Source organism: Chiloscyllium punctatum, chromosome 9 (assembly GCF_047496795.1).
Source record: "Chiloscyllium punctatum isolate Juve2018m chromosome 9, sChiPun1.3, whole genome shotgun sequence".
Classification (NCBI taxonomy): Eukaryota; Metazoa; Chordata; class Chondrichthyes; order Orectolobiformes; family Hemiscylliidae; genus Chiloscyllium; species Chiloscyllium punctatum.
In genome coordinates this window covers 30437212-30453473 of record NC_092747.1, presented here as the reverse complement: position 1 = coordinate 30453473, position 16262 = coordinate 30437212, and the positions used below count along the sequence as shown (strand labels likewise).

The window sequence follows — 16262 nt, the reverse complement described above, 5'->3', positions numbered from 1 at the left end:
GCCTGTCTTGATGAACACAATGACAAAAAGAATTGCTTCATTCTGTGGATATTGCACGATAATTCATTACTGATATTCTCCATGTTGTCTCCCAGATAAGCAAAGCAATTGTATACATCGAGGAGATGAACAGCATGGCTGATGTCACATTCCCATCTGTCCCACAAGTTGTCTCACTGCTTATATATGATGACACATCCAGAGCAGCAGAAACCCCTAGCCCTCCAGCAGGTTATCCTGTTGTGTGTGTAACGGTACGTATCATCCACTTAACATGATTACGCACTGAAAAGTTGTCATGGCAGTTCAGTACAGAATTTTTCGTAGTATCTTCATTGGACAATAAGGTTGCATTATTGTTCTTTATGATGTGCAGAAGCATTGGCAAGGATTTTTACATTAATGCAGACTTCTGATGGAAGACATATGATTTAGCATTGCCAACGTCTGTGCCTCTTTATCAACAAGATCCTGAGTTGAAGCATTTTTAATGAGGGCCAGCAGGAAACAATGACAAATTAATTAATGATAATTTCAGAGTCTATCAAGGCTCTCCTCCCATGCCAATTAGCTCTGTCAGTTTGTAATATGGGCACAGCCCACATTAGCCTAGACTATGTCCATATCAACATGAAAAGATATGGGCCGGTATATGGGTGCAATGGATCATATGGGAGGCCCTTCCCTCCCTTCACTTCCTGCTAAGCCACAGCAGCAGTTGATGGCCATCCCCATGCCTTGATTTTAAGCAGCACAAAGATCTTCTTGAAGTCGTTCCTCTTCCCCTCAGTCTTCAGATCATTGGTTCCCACCTCTGTCAGTGGATCTGCCAATCACTGACTGGTGGAGGGCCTCCTATTGGCACACAAACATTAATTACCCACACATTGTCCCTGATCAGAAAGAGAACTCATTCCATTGCCTGTATTTGGCTGCAGCTTTGCAAAGGGAAGAGTGAGGACTGAAGATGCTGGAGATCAGAGTCGAAACGTGTGGTGCTGGAAAAGCACAGCTGGTCCGGCAACATTTGAGGAGCAGGAGAGTCAACATTTCGAGCATGAGCCTGATGAAGAGCTCATGCTCAAAACGTCAACTCACCTGCTTCTCAGATGCTGCCTGACCAGCTGTGCTTTTCCAGCACCACACGTTTCGATTCTGCAGCTTTGCAAATCAGAGTAAGAACGTCTCTGTTTAAAAGTGAAGGATTATACATTTAAGTCCATGTCAGATTGTTGATTTACAGGGAAAGATTTTTCCTCACAGCGGGTCATGAGTCTTTTGAACTCTCTTCTTCAAAAGGCAGTAGTAGCAGAGTCTTTTGAATTTATTGAGGAAACAGGAAATAACTTTTAACAAGTAAAGTGTAAATGGATATCAGGGGTAGGCAGGAATGTGGAGTACTCAGATCACCCATGATCTTGTTGAATGAAGAGTCAAGGCTTGTGTGATTTACTTCTGTTTCTAATGTTCAGATGTAAAATGTGTAAAGCAAGGCATGCAGGGAAGGGGCCTGCAACTAGCCCCATTTTCAAGTCCTGACTTTTGATTAAAAATAAAGCCCTTTGTGTCGAAGCTTCCACCCTTGTGTTTAATAATTAGATTAATGTCACATATTGCAACTCAAAGGTAATTTCTCATCTTAAAAAAAAACAATTTCCCAATCAGAGCATTTGAGGACAAGAAGCTAAGTGAATCAGCCATGTTGTTTGGATCACATCAGTATGTTTAGGAAGGAGACTACATGATGTGTATATATTCCAGGACAAGTAATCCAGAAATTCAGACTCGTCATCGAACAGAATTTAACAGTACACACACTGGCAAATTTGCTGATGGGCATATATCTGCAGCTTACCTGAGCCATCCAGCTTTTTACAGGGGGAGAGCGAGGCCTTTTGGGTGGTGAATGTGCCTTACTGCTCTCTTAGGAGGTGTTATCTGCCTGACTCTAATTTTCTAGTAGATGGAAGGAGGTCAGGACAGGTGTGAAGTTCAAGATTTTAGTCTGCTCGAACTGTAGGAGGAGCTGGGTTGGCGGGGATAGTGGGTATGCAGGATATCTCCCTCATGACCCCTTTTTTCCTGATCAGGGTTCCCTCCCAATCCCCATCACATTGGCCCTCAGCTTTCTGAAGCAGGGCTTCCTCCCGAGATGGTGGGTGTTCCCATGTATCTGCTATCCTTGTCCTTCCAGTGATGCTGTCTGAGGAGCCTTGGTAATTTGAAATAGGTAATTAATGCTAGCCTTGCCAGCAATCCCATATCCAATGAGATAATTTCTACAGTTTACCTTTGATTGTCATGTTGCACATCTATAAAAGAATAAATGGTAGGAGGTACAAAAGTCTGAGAAATTTGGACTGTATTTGTTGAGATGTAGAGTTAAAGCAAGGCCAGAGAGAGATTGGAAACAAGATGAGAAATTAGACTTTGTTCCATCAGTGGACTGGTGCAAGTCAGCAAGGATGGTAGTGATAGAAATGTGTGGTAGCAGATAATTGGCTGTATTTTAGATTAGAAATAGAAATTTCTGGAAAGGCTCAGCAGGTCTGGTAGTATCTGTGGAGAGAAATCAGAACTGAGGAAGGGTCACTGAACCTGAAGTGTTAGCTCCTGATTTCTCTCCACAGATGCTGCCAGACCTGCTGAGCCTTTCCAGCAGTTTCAGTTTTTGTTTCTGATTTCCAGCATCCACAGTTCTTTCAGTTTTTTTTTAATATGAGGAAGTTTGTATAAACTAGAACTTGTAATGTAAGAGTTTTGGAAGAACTAAATTGAGAGATGCTGAAGGGGTGGATGAGGGTTTCAATGCAGTAGAGACATGGACAGAATATTTTATAGACCTCGAAATAGGTGGTCTTTGACAGATCAGATATGGACTGAGCTTTGTGTGGGACACCTGAGTTGATCCGAGCCTAAGTGAGAAATCAGTAATTGGGATGGAATTGGCACTTGTGGTTCTGTCAGAAGTCAAACCAGTCTGACTTTAGTATTATGAAGTTTACTTGGAGCACATCTCACTTGGATTTGATTTGTCCAATATCACACCAATAACGAGAAGATTGAGAATGAAGATGGAGAGATAAAAGCAGTCTTGTTTGGATATGAATGGCAGCTGTGAACCCAGTAGAGGTGGTGACACAAGATTTTGAGGTCACAAGCTCTCAGGCAGTAATTGGCTGTCCTGGAGTTTGGACTGAACACCAACAGCTGTGGATCCTTGTGTTTACTTATAATGGAGAGTAAACAACATTAGACTGATCTTGCTACAAAAAGAAAGTGAAGAGGTAGATTTCTTTACAAATAACACTGATATTTAAACACTTGCCAGCAGATAGCAGTTAAGTCGCTGAAGCCACTCTGTGCTGAGCAATTCACACAAGCCCCCAAATTTTCACTCTGGGTTCATACATTAAAATCAAGGTCACACCGAATTAAGTTTGAGAAGAAGTGGGTGAAATAATTCCACAGCGGTCAGTATCCAGTCACCAAGTTGTCCTTTATTTATACATGAACAGTACTTGACTTTAGTAATGCCTCTTCAGAGTTAGTTCTCAGAGTGAACAGGATGCCTGACATTCCTTTTTTTTAATCTATCAGCCAGTGCTCCCAGATTGGACCAAATTAGCAGCCCCAATTAGGGAACTCATATTCTATGAGCTCCAGCTGACTGACCTCATTAAAATGACTGCGGTGTGAAAGAAATAGAAATGTTTTTAAGGCAAAGATAAATTTTTGAACAGTAAAGGAATTAAGGTTTATGGTGATCCAGCGGGTAAATTGAGCGGAGTCCATGGATAGATCAGCCATGACCACATTGATTGGCAGAGCAGGCTCGATGGGCAAGATGGCCTACTCCTGCTCCTATTTCTTATGTTCTTATGAGCTTGCTAAGGATGAAGCTTTAGGGCATTGATTGAGCAATTGGACAGATAGGAATTCTGGAGGTAATTATTATCCGCCAAAAAGTTAGAAAATGAAGATAACAACCATACTAACAGACACTGAGATAACTAAGACAAGATAAGCCATGCCTGTGCAGGAAATTTCTAGACTTAACTGTTTTTTAACACTGAATCAAATGGCAGTTCCTCTGTCACAATATTATGGTTAGAAAATCTGGTCCAGAGTAGATTCCTTTAGGTGACTGGTTTTAAAGCCATCAAATTGTAGAAATGTTATTGCTACGTAATGGAAATGTACAACAAACTCATCTGCTCCGAAACAAAAACAATCAAATATGTTAACAATCAAAAGGAAGAAAGGGATCTGCTTGTTTTGTATAGGGGCATTGTTAATGCTTTGAAGAACATTTCTGTTATACTGTTCATTGCAGAAATCTTTATGCTTATTTAACATTTATCTAAATTTAACGCTTAAGTGCAAGGCATCAATTTTATTCATGTGCAAACATTATTTAATTATAGATCCAAATATTTAAAAAAAAGTCGAGTGTCTCAGTTTAAAATGTTTTGTTCTTTATTAAACCTGGTTTATATTATCATTTAAGATGTTTAAATCCATTCCACTTTTTCCTCAGGCATGCAATCCTAAATATTCTGATTATGACAAGACAGGCTCAATATGTACCAGTGAGAACATCAATGATACCCTTACTCATTACCGCTGGTTGGTGAGCGCCCCAACTGGCCCTGATGGAGTGACTAGCCCTATGAGAGAAGTCGACTCAAATACCTTCTTCACCTCATCCAAGATAATTACTCTGGACTCCATCTACTTCCAAGCTGGTTCCCGGGTGCAGTGCGCTGCTCGAGCAGTTAATTCCAATGGGGATGAAGGGCTTGAATTAATGAGCCCTATTGTATCGATCAGCGTTGAGGAAGGTACCGAATAAAGACATTTAGATTGCTACTTGAAGTGACTAAAATGTAACATTGCACATTGAATGATGATTAGCAGAAATCAAGAGATTTAGATGTTGCTATATACTTTAATGGGTTTCATTTCATAAGACCATAGGCTATAGGAGCAGAATTAGACCATTCAGCCAATCGAGTCTGCTCCACCATTTGATCATGGCTGATACGTTCCTCAAGGAGAAAGTGAGGACTGCACATGCTGGAGATCAGAGTCGAGAACGTGGTGCTGGAAAAGCACAGCAGGTCAGGCAGCATCCGAGGAGCAGGAGAATCGACGTTTCAGGCATAAGCCCTTCATCAGGAATCAGCCCTGATGAAGGGCTTATGCCCAAAACGTCGATTCTCCTGCTCCTCAGATGCTGCCTGACCTGCTGTGCTTTTCCAGCACCACGCTCTCGACTCTGAAATGTTTCTCAACCCCATTCTCCTGCCTTCTGTTTTATTTCAAGAATACTGACAATGCTTTCACGCGGAAACCACTTCCTGTGCTGGATTAATGCAATCGTTAATCACTATAGTTAAGCAAGGATCGTTAAATGCCTACATGCGGATATCTATTATGTTCAATATTAACTAAGTCTTGAGATGGCATAAATATCTATCACACCTTCACAAATACCTGTGGAATTATTTCACTTTGACATGAGCTGATTTATCACATTAATTGCAGCGTCAGGTTAAGCAATTCCAAGGTTATTTATAATTTTACTTAGAAAGTTTGGGCAGAATCATGTCGCATTAGGTACCTTGCTTGTTGCCTGGGAAGCCAGCAAGAGACCTGTTGTACCCAAGGCCCACCAAACCACATGCCAGTCAAGCATTGGTGATGCCACTGGTGAGCCAACCCCAGGAATCAAGATGTCAGGGACAGAAGCCTCACCCAGTTTGAGTTGTCAGCCAAGCAAAGACTGGCAATTCAATGGCAACATGGAAGAAGCCATGGCTGCTGGCAGAGAGTACCTGCTGGCCCCCAGGATCATCAAGGAAAAGGCAACTGATGTCTGGAGAGGGGGGGGTGGGTGTGGCTGTCTCCCAGCAAACAGCTACCTGCCCAATGTTCAGTCCCTTGATCAAGCATCTTCCCCTCCCCACCCCCTATCCCACTGCAAAAATGACAAGCCGGCTGCTGGGTAACAGCTGTCTGGCCAGCAGTCATGTTTATCCCAGCAGCAGTGTGAAACTCTTAAGTGGTAATCCTTAATTGACCAATTTGGGGTCATAATTAACGATGGACAGGAAGAATGGCCAAGAATTTGTGTATTCCGCCACCCAGCCTAATTAAATGCCTCTTACACCTTCAATCTTGCCACCTCTGTCATTAGAAGATTCCAACCTTTGTATTTTACAAAACTAACATCCTGTAAACAATGTGTTTTTTTTAATAAGTGATTTACATCCCTAACTCAAACAGTTACTTCATGTTGTATTTATTCTACATAGACTGGAATGAAAGAGAAATAGCGTACTTTTAGATGGAGGACAAGGGATTCCCAGTTAGCTTTAAGTCTGCGTTCAGCTATCAAGTAGTGATAAATGTTGTTTTATTGGAAGGTCTGTGCCAGCCCAGAGTACAAGGAGCAGTCGGTGCTGAACCTTTCTCTGCGAAGCTTCGTTACACAGGATCCGAAGATCCAGATCATCCCAACCTCATTAAAGTGACTGTAACAATGCCTCACATTGATGGTAAGAAGTAAACTATGTGGAGTTGCTTCTGTATGTATTCCTGCTTTATCAAGTGATTTCCTTTACATTCTGTAGAACTTTGTTCCATTGTTTGCAAGATTTCACTTAATTGCTACTGACAGTAAATAACATTGTGAAAGCCAGCATGGGAAATGAGAGATCAGAGCTGTGGGATTGAGTGGGAAATCAGGACAGGGATAGAAGAAGGATGGAGAGTGTGGAAATGGCTGCCACTTGGGAGTGGGGAACCCACCTTCTTTAGTTGGGCTGGAAGTAGTTCACCTGATCCACTGAGCTCGCAAGGAGGTGCTGAATAAGCCAGTAACATGTGGAGCCTGCAGCTCCTGTCTCCATTTCACAATTGAGTTTCCCGACCTTGTGAATCCCATGTAGCGCCAAAGAAATTTGACTCCTTTTTAATTTGGGAGCCCCTTGTAAATACGTGAAATAAATGTCCTGCCTCTTCGTAGTCAGACACTCGGAGGCCGGGGTACTTGCAACCACAAAAATGGCAGAATGCATTTCACTTTGCAAGGCTGCATCCTTCATCACAGTAGGTGTGGGGATGGGAAAGCAGCTGATTATTTGAGGCCTCTGTTAATGAAGTTCAGAAAAAGCAGAAAGTTCTGATTTAATGTTCGAATGTTCTTTTGTATTATTGTATGTGTGTTCCATAATGAATATGTTCTTTTCATAATTGATTTTTGTTTCAGGTATGCTCCCGGTTATCTCCACACGCCAGCTGTCTAACTTTGAACTCACTCTCAGCCCTGATGGCACTCGAGTTGGCAACCACAAATGTTCTAATTTGCTAGACTACAATGAAGTGAAGACACATTATGGCTTTTTGTCAGATTCCACTAAAAACCCCGAGGTGATTGGAGAGACTGCCCCATACCAATACAGTTCGTCACTGCGTGGATCTTCTACACTCCGATTCTACCGAAACCTCAACCTTGAAGCTTGTCTCTGGGAGTTTGAGAGCTTCTATGATATGTCTGAACTGCTCACAGACTGTGGAGGCTCTATTGGGACTGATGGCCAGGTATGAACGGTGTCTGCTCCTCAGCAATGTTTAGTATTGCACCAGATATCCTTTCTTATACAGATGATAACTGATACTTGAAAAAAATTAAGAACGCCACATATTAGAGGCTGAATTTTGTGCCCTCCTTGCTTTCGCATTTGAAGGCGAGAGTTGGGTCTAAGAAACAAAGTGGGTGGCCAACCCACTGCCTTCTTGCATTGATTGCGTGGGCTGCTGGGGGCAGGAAGGTTGAGGTAACTTCTCAGGCACCCCTGTCAAAATATTACTCCCTTTGTGCCTCCACATGTTCCCTCTGCTTTGCCTCCCAACCCTTTCCCCAGCGGGATATTGTTGCTTTGCAGAATTCACATTGGCAAAGCGCTGACTAAGGGGAAGTAGAGAAAGGAGTGAGTGATCCAAACTCCATAGAATCCACCCCCTTTGTATTTCTATCTCTTCCAATTGAGACTAGCTCCTGTCCAACAGGAGGGCTTGAGATATACCGCTGAACATAAGTTGGTGAATATTAGATTCTCAAAACTTGTTCCAAGGATGATGGGACTCTCCACTGAAGAAAGATTGGGTAAACTAGACTTGTAATCTTTAGAGTCAGTGAGATCATCCCATTATGTCCATTGTCGATAGTTATAAAAACCATCTGGTTCATTAATGATCTTTAATTAAGGAAATTTGCCCTCCTTACCTGGTCTGGTCTAAATGTGACTCCAGACCCACAGCAATATGGTTGAATTTTAACTGCCCTTTTAAAAGGCCGAACAAGCTGCTCAATTGTATCGAACCGCTATCAAGTCTAAACAAAGGCATGATACTAGACAGACTATTGGCATCACCCTGAACACTGCAAATGACAATTGCAAACTTAGTCCTGTGAACAAATGCAAAGCTTTACTCACTAACATCTGGGGGCTTAATGCCAAAATACTGGAAGAGCTGACGCACAGACTAATCAAGCAACAGCCTGACATATTCATTCTTATGGAATTATACACTATATACAAATGTCCCAGACACCACAATCACCGTCATTAGTTACGCCCTGTCCAACCTGCAGCACAGACCCCACCAGAGACGGCAGCCCAGTGAACCATGCTAAAGCTCCTAATAGCGCCATGATTGTACCTACATCCCGATGACTACAGTGCTTCAAGAGGGCAGCTCACTACTAGCGCTATTAGAAATGGTCAGTAAATGCTGGGCCAGCCAGTGAAACCAACATCTCATAAACAAATATAAAAAAACTCACTATCGTACCCATCAATACAGAGGATATCCTGCTTAAACTATTTTCAAAATAGTTTTGTTTATATCATTAGACAAGTGCATTGTCGACCATGGTATCCAATAATTATAGCATTACTGCTAATCCGGTGTTTTCATTTTGAATCACATCATTGCAGTCATTTGCAGAAAATACGAACATCTGTACAGACAACGCTGCCACTTCAGTTTTGATTAATTAAAATTGTTTTCATTCAACTAGAGCAGGCAAATTTTGTTTGTAGTCTGTAGAAAATCACTATTTGTATATTTTTAGATGCCTTTCTAAATACCACTTTGAATATAGTGAAATCAAGACACACTTTTCTATCTCGTTTAACCCATCTCCTTTCAAATGATTGAGGAAAAAGGCTCCATTTGCTGATGGAATAGAATAATGTGTTGATAAATACTGCCAGATCTCCCTTCATCTGCACTATGTGGGTGTCTGCTTACCTCGTTGCTTTACTGACTGTCTCCTGGGTGGTGAACAAAGCCTTACTATGTGGGGATGATGTTTTACTGTAACACAACACCACACAGGATGTTGAGCCACGTGTCGTTAGGTAAAGTGTGAATCCTTCTGTTTGTCAGCTCTTTATATAAGACCCACATGTCTTGAGTATGGCTGAGATGGGAGATTGCCTCTTGTTTTGAATTCTTTTCCATAACCTGCATCCTGCCTACTCATTCCTTGTGAGCATTTGCCTGATGTTATGATAAATGTTCAACATTTTAGTTTATCATTTATATTTCATTTTAGTTTTCTCTCCCTGTTTAATTTTGTTCCTCCTGGACCTCCTGTATGGAGTTTCCACTGAAAACAGGTCCTATACTCTGTCTTCTATCACTTGTGGGTGATGTGCAAGGTTGACTAACTGGTTGACTAAACCTCAACATTTCTTTCTGTTTCTTACACATTTCCATGGGCTATCTTCCTAAGCAACTTGGTTGTTCAATAATACAGCATGTAGGTATGCTACCTGCACAAGTGTAACTTCACTGGATTATTATTTTAATTAAATCTAATGTTAGCTGACTAGAGACATAGAAAATAGGAGCAGGAGTAGGCCATTCAGAATATAAAATACATTTATTATCTGTTTTGAAATAGCCATTTAGAATTCAACCAAATGGAGTTAGTTCTTTCTGCATGATATTACCCTAACATGTTTTCTGCTTTGTCTTATTTTGGTGTAAATTGTTGACGATATTAAATGTAACAGCGTTGGTAATTGCAAGCTATGTAAATTGGGTGGAGAAGTCTGGAGATCAGTTGCACAGTGGTCACATTTCACCTGCAACTGCAAAGCATTTAAGATTTTACCTGGCAGATTGCTACTTCCAAAAGACTTGGTTGCAGTTTTAGCAGGTTCTTTAAGCTTGAGACATAAATGAGGAGTTTGTTGTACTACCACTTGTCTGTCTACTTTCTTCAAAAGGGATTGGAAATTTCAGTGAATTCATAGATGCAGGATCATTAGAAGAAAGTGTCAGGAGGCAGTATTAAGTGAGAGAGGCTGACATGCTACAAAAAGGGAGAAAGTCGAATTTCAATGGTCTGAAGCTCTGAATGTTTCCAGTGAAAGAAATATGTCCATTGAAACAGTACACTCTTTTGACAGCATCTGTCGGGTTTACGACCCCTACTACTTAGAAGAACAAGGGCAGCTGATACTTGGGAAGACCAGTAGCAGCAAGATCTATTGTTGATCTTTAACTATCATTAGCTGTAAATCCTGGGCTCCTTCCCTAACAGCATTGTGGGATCTCTACACCACATGAACTTTAGGGGTTGAAGAATGCAGCTGACCACTACCTTCTTCAGGGTAATTAGGGGGTTAGACAACAAATGCAGGCCAGTCAGTAGCACCCATATCCCAGGAAAAATTAATCTGTGATCTCTTGGTCACCACTAACAAAGCAGATCTTTACTTATGCAGTAAGCACAAGGGCTGACATCATTCATTGAACAGAGGCAGACACAGCAGTCTCAATTTTATCAGCAGTAGAAATCTAAGAGCTTCAACCACCCTGGTAAAGGGCAGCTTTCAGATAACTATAGCTTCTTGTCATAAATGGAAATGCATTATCTCCCTGCTTTTGTTGCTGCACTGTTGAAGGCTAGGCTTTAAAACAAACTGGATCTCAGTGGCGCTTCCCTTTGATGGCTCCTGCAGATAAGGAAGCTCCTTTTCTGCTTCCATTTCTTACTGTCGATAATGCAACGATTGTGCTGTTCAGAACTCTGCAAATAAAGGCATGTTCTCTTAAGTCCAGTATAATGGTTTACCCACTCCTATTTGTCTTTTACTGTGTTATTTTATGTACAGTGCTTGAAGTTTAGTGAAACAATGCAATGATCAAAGTCTCCATTCCATTTCGGAAGACCTGCTCGAACACTCCCTTCCTTCTACCAGCATTTCTCCAGCTGAGTTATTTTAATGCTTCAGAGAATCTCGTAGGTTTTAACTTTAGAGAAAATGTTGGATATTATGCAAAGCCACCAGAAAGGTGCAGAAACACTGAACTTTTGAACATTTACTTTTAATATCAATGTCTTTCATTTGTGTCCTACTGTCCCTATCCTGCTATTGATGTATCGTGGACACTAAGTAGTGGCACTGCTGACAATGAGATATCCTTTATCTGCAAAATTTGGATCCTCTCTAACAGTGTATGCTTCGCAGCTTTACCAAGATGGATTCTGGTTGAACCAACCTCTGTGTTTGGATCTTTGATAAAACTAGAAGTCAATTTTGTGGGATGCACTAAAGTAAAACAAAGAACTGTGAATGCAGGAGATCTAAAACAGAAACCGAAATTGCTGGAGAAGCTCAGTGCGTATTGGAAGAAAGCAGAATTAACATTTCGAGTCTGGTGACTTTTCATTAGAGATTGTGTTCTCTTTGTTGCTCACTTGAGCAGAATCAAGTTTCCTCGTAGTAAAGCAACTTATTCTGACTGTCCTTCATCAGAAAGCATTACTGTACCTTGTTCCATCCTTCCCCACCGGAAGTTCTGCCTGCCTTCTCATTCCCTTTTAGATAAACAAATCAAAGGAGAATGCATTGTAATTTTAAGAAACTTATTAATAGAGTCTAAATAGTCATTTTGCAATTTAATTTTTAATACAAAGTGGAAAATTAATGGATTTCACTTGAATCACATTGACAAAATATATTGTCAGCATGTACTTTTCTATCTGCTTTTCTCATTGGAGCGAAGAAGGATGAGAGGTGATTTGATAGAGGTGTACAAGATGATGAGAGGCATAGATAGAGTGAGTAGCCAGAGACCTTTTCCCCAGGGCGGAAATGGCTGTCATGTGATGATTGGAGGAAGGGTTAAGGGAAGACGTCAGAAGTAGATTCTTTACACAGAGAGTGGTGGGTGCATGGAGTGCACTGCCAGCAGTGGTTGAAGACTCAGATACATTAGGGACATTTAAGCAACTCTTGGATAGGCACATGGATGATACTACAATGAAGGGTATGTTGGTTAGTTTGATCTTAGAGGAGGACGAAAGGTCAGCACAACATCGAGGACCAAAGGACCTGTACTGAACTGTACTGTTTTCTGTTCTATGTAGAAGTGCTAGGATTTTGTCACATGATAATTGAAATTTATTAGGCAAAATTATTGCTTTGTGATTTTTATTCATGGACTAAATGTCTTTTTGCGAGGTACTTTAGATTGGTGAAATGAATGAGTACATTGATCAACTCAAAACAATTGCAATTATTACAGAAACTTCTAAATCACAATTTAGATGGGCGAATCAGAATCTGGAGTTAAAGACTGATCAGGAGTTTTGTATTTGAGTATTAGTTAGCATATTTTTGGATGCATATTTTACTTTCTGTTAAAAGATGTTGTCCAAAATTGTGTTCCTTACCTCAGTGCCATCTGGCTGTCAGCTGGAAACAGCACCATTGTGCAGTCATTAGATAAATGGAAATTTATTGTTAAGGCACATAGTCACTGCCTTAGACAGCAGTGTATATGGAAACATGAACTTTAATTTGTTAGTTGATTACTAGCTTGTACTTGTTTTCTACACCCTGCAAGCTGTGGTTAAATCTCTTTAGTTAGATTGAGTTTCTGTTAATCTATAGTGATGATGTACTTATTTTCTGAAGCTTGACTGCAGTAATGATTGTAAAATGCAGTCTGTTATCTTGTCAAATGTATGTTAGCCTGAAGGATATTCAAAACTCAGGGTCATGGCTCAAAATTAATTGTTACAGCTTTTTGTGAAACACTTCATAAACGTTGAGGGCAAGATTTTCCATTTTGCAACTTACGTGTAGAGAATGGGCATGTTGAGTGGCAACTGACTCTCTGCAGTGCACTGGTGGGAGAGCTCACAGAATCAAGCTCCAATCAGTTTGGTACAAGTTGCTTGACGAATCACATATTGTGTCTTTGAAATCCCAACTTTACCAGCTGGGTTCTAGAACAGTTGATGAAGGTTTAGTCTTCAGAGCATCCCATAGCGAGAAGGTCTCACAGGGTGGGGAGGTTGCCAGAAGATGAGAGTCACGAAATTTGAAGGCAAGGGCATGGGGTGGCTTTTAGCAAGCCCCCACCAGCCAATAAAAAAAACCTGGGAGGCAGGTTGCTTGGTGTTCCCAGTTGGAAAACTAATCACCATTCTCAGTCAGAAATTAGAACGGGGAAACAAAGAAACAGAAGAATTGAACACGTATTTTGGCAAGTTTTAAGAAGATTTGTAGATCAGGTTGAGGTTCTGGATGTAGGTTTGCTCGCTGAGCTGGAAGGCTCATTTTCAAACATTTTGTCACCATACTAGGTAACATCTTCAGTGAGCCTCCGAATGAAGCACTGGTGGTGTAGCTCACTTTCTACTTTCTGAACCTTCCAGCTCAGCGAGCAAATCTACATCCACATACTTTGGTTCTGCCTTCACAAAAGATAGTACGTATAACCTCCCAGAAATGTTGGGAAACCAAGGGTCGAGTGAGAGTGTGGGAATTGAGGGAAATCAATATTAATAAGAAAATGATGCTGTGGAAATTAATGGAGTTAAAGGCTGACAAACGGCCTGGTACTCTCTATTCCAGAGTATGAAAGGAAATGGTCCAGGAAATGTTGGATGCATTGGTGGTCATCTTCCACAATTCAGGAGATTCTGAAGCAGCTCCTACAGTTTGGAGGGTCGGAAATGTAACCTCACTACTTAAAAAAGGAGGGAGAGACAAAGAATTACACACCAGTTAACTACATACCAGAATACTGGTGTAATGCTGGAGTTCATTATGAAAGGCGTGATAACCAAATATTAACGGGATTGGATAAAGTCTGATTGAACTTATGAAAAGGAAATCATCCTTAACAAATCTACTAGAGTTTCTGGAGATTGTAACAGAAGAATAGATAAAGGAGAGCGACCGAATGTAGTGTATTTAGATTTTCAGAAGACTTTAATTACGTCCAACAGAAAAGGTTAGTGGGTAAAATAAAGCAGATGGGACACGAGTTATTTAATTAACACAAATTGAGAATTGGTCGGCAGACAGGAACCAGAGGGGGAATGACATGTTTTCTTTTTCAGAGTGGCAAGGATTAACTAATGGAGTGCCGTAGGGATCAATGATTGGGCCCTAGCTCTTCACGATATATGTAAATGACCTGGAGAAGGGAAAGATATGCACCATTTCCAAGTTTGCAGATGACACAAAACTGTGTGAGATTATAAATTGTGGGAGGATGTGCAAAGACTTCAATTTGATTTAGACATATTGAGAAGTGACCAAGCACATGGCAGCTGCAGTACAACCTAGCTAAATGTAAAGTTATGTATTTTGGTTTGAAAAACAGAAAGGAAGAATAGTATTTAAATGGTAGTGTGTTGGCAAGTGTGGATATACAAAAGAATCCGAATGTCCTTGTACACTAGGCAATGAATGTAGACAGGCATGTGCAGCATGCAGTCAGGAAGACAATGGTATCTTGGCCTTCTTTGGAAGCAGATTTGAGTTCAGAAATAAGGATCTCTTACTGCAATTATACTGAGTCTTGGTCTCAGACTTCACCTGAAGTACTGCATGCAGTTTTGGTCTGGTCACAAAGCTGATATGGGATGGCAGGACTGTCCTCCCAGGAGAGATATTTGACTGGGCTTTTATGAACTGTGGTTTAGACTAAAACATATAAAATTCTAATAGGGTTGAAAAGACCAGATGCAGGGGAGATGTTTTTCCTGATTGGGGAGTCTAGGCTACACGGTGTAAGGATGTTTAGGACTGTGATGAGGAAATGTTGCTTCACCACAGGTGGTGAACCTGTGGAATTCTCTGCCACAGTAGGCCGTGGAATCGAAGTCACGGAATAATTTCCGGAAAGATTTAAATTTTAAACACATCTCGGATAATAGGGAGGAAGCGGGAATTTGGGCTGAAACAGACAATCAGCCTTGGTCATATTGAATGATGGAGCAGGCTCAAAGGTCTGAAAGGCCCTGTGTCAGCTGCAACGGCAGGTAATTTTACCAAAGGCAAATGTGGCATTTTATTGACAACTACAGGCCTAATTGCTGGCAAGTCAGATAATCAACCATGGAACTGATCCTCGTTGTTAACTTGCCGTTCTCACCAGCTTCTTCAGCACCTCCAGTGAGCCAAACACTGCTCCCTCAGAATTAGTGCCTGCAGAAATTAAGGTTTACCTGTAGTTCTCTTGTGGCAACTTAAGACCTCACATAAAGACACATTTAACTATGCCTGGATGTTGTTAGGTTCAAAGCTGACCAGACATTTATCAAAAATATAGACAGAAAGCAGGGGTTGCCAGGATCAGTCCTGGTCTTTTACAAATTGATGTTCCTCCTAGATGCGAACTGGCACGTGTGCTTTGTTCTGAGCAAGTGAACAGATTTCACATTGTGTACTGCTTATTAACAAGGTAAAATAGATAAAGCTGAAGATGGGAGTCTTTCGTTCCTTAGAGAATGGAATGCACTGAACTGGAAAAGGTCATTAGGGCTCAAAAACTGAAAATACAGTACAGCAAACTTTGTTTTAACCAGGCACTCTCAATGAGCTGGTGCTCTCAATAAACCAATACCCTTGATAAACTGACAAAAGTTATATACCTCAAATACCACAGAGTTTACTGTATTATTCTGTCCAATTATTATGGCTTTTTTGATTTATTTACCTCAATGTAAATATATCTGTTCTTCAATTAAATTGCCACATGAAATATCAACAATTGTTTCAAATTTAAGTTAATTTATCTTCAAAAACTGTGATCTACCACGAGGTCTGAGTAGTCAGTAGAGGGTGTGTGAGAAGGCTCTGCGCCAGTAAGGCAAAGTTGCATTATTATTTAACTGATGTTTGCTGTAAATAAAATATAACAGTGCTGTG

General features: G+C 40.9%; 1 protein-coding gene across 1 annotated transcript in view; it reads left to right on the top strand.

Annotated features, from left to right (window-relative positions):
- The window catches only part of LOC140481260 (FRAS1-related extracellular matrix protein 2-like), a 234766-nt gene that overhangs the window by 200816 nt on the left and 17688 nt on the right, over positions 1-16262 (top strand). Inside the window, exons 13-16 of the mRNA XM_072577166.1 lie at positions 96-254; positions 4541-4844; positions 6432-6563; positions 7277-7608. Coding sequence (XP_072433267.1) covers positions 96-254; positions 4541-4844; positions 6432-6563; positions 7277-7608 — 927 coding nt within the window. The remainder of the gene's footprint in view (positions 1-95; positions 255-4540; positions 4845-6431; positions 6564-7276; positions 7609-16262) is intronic.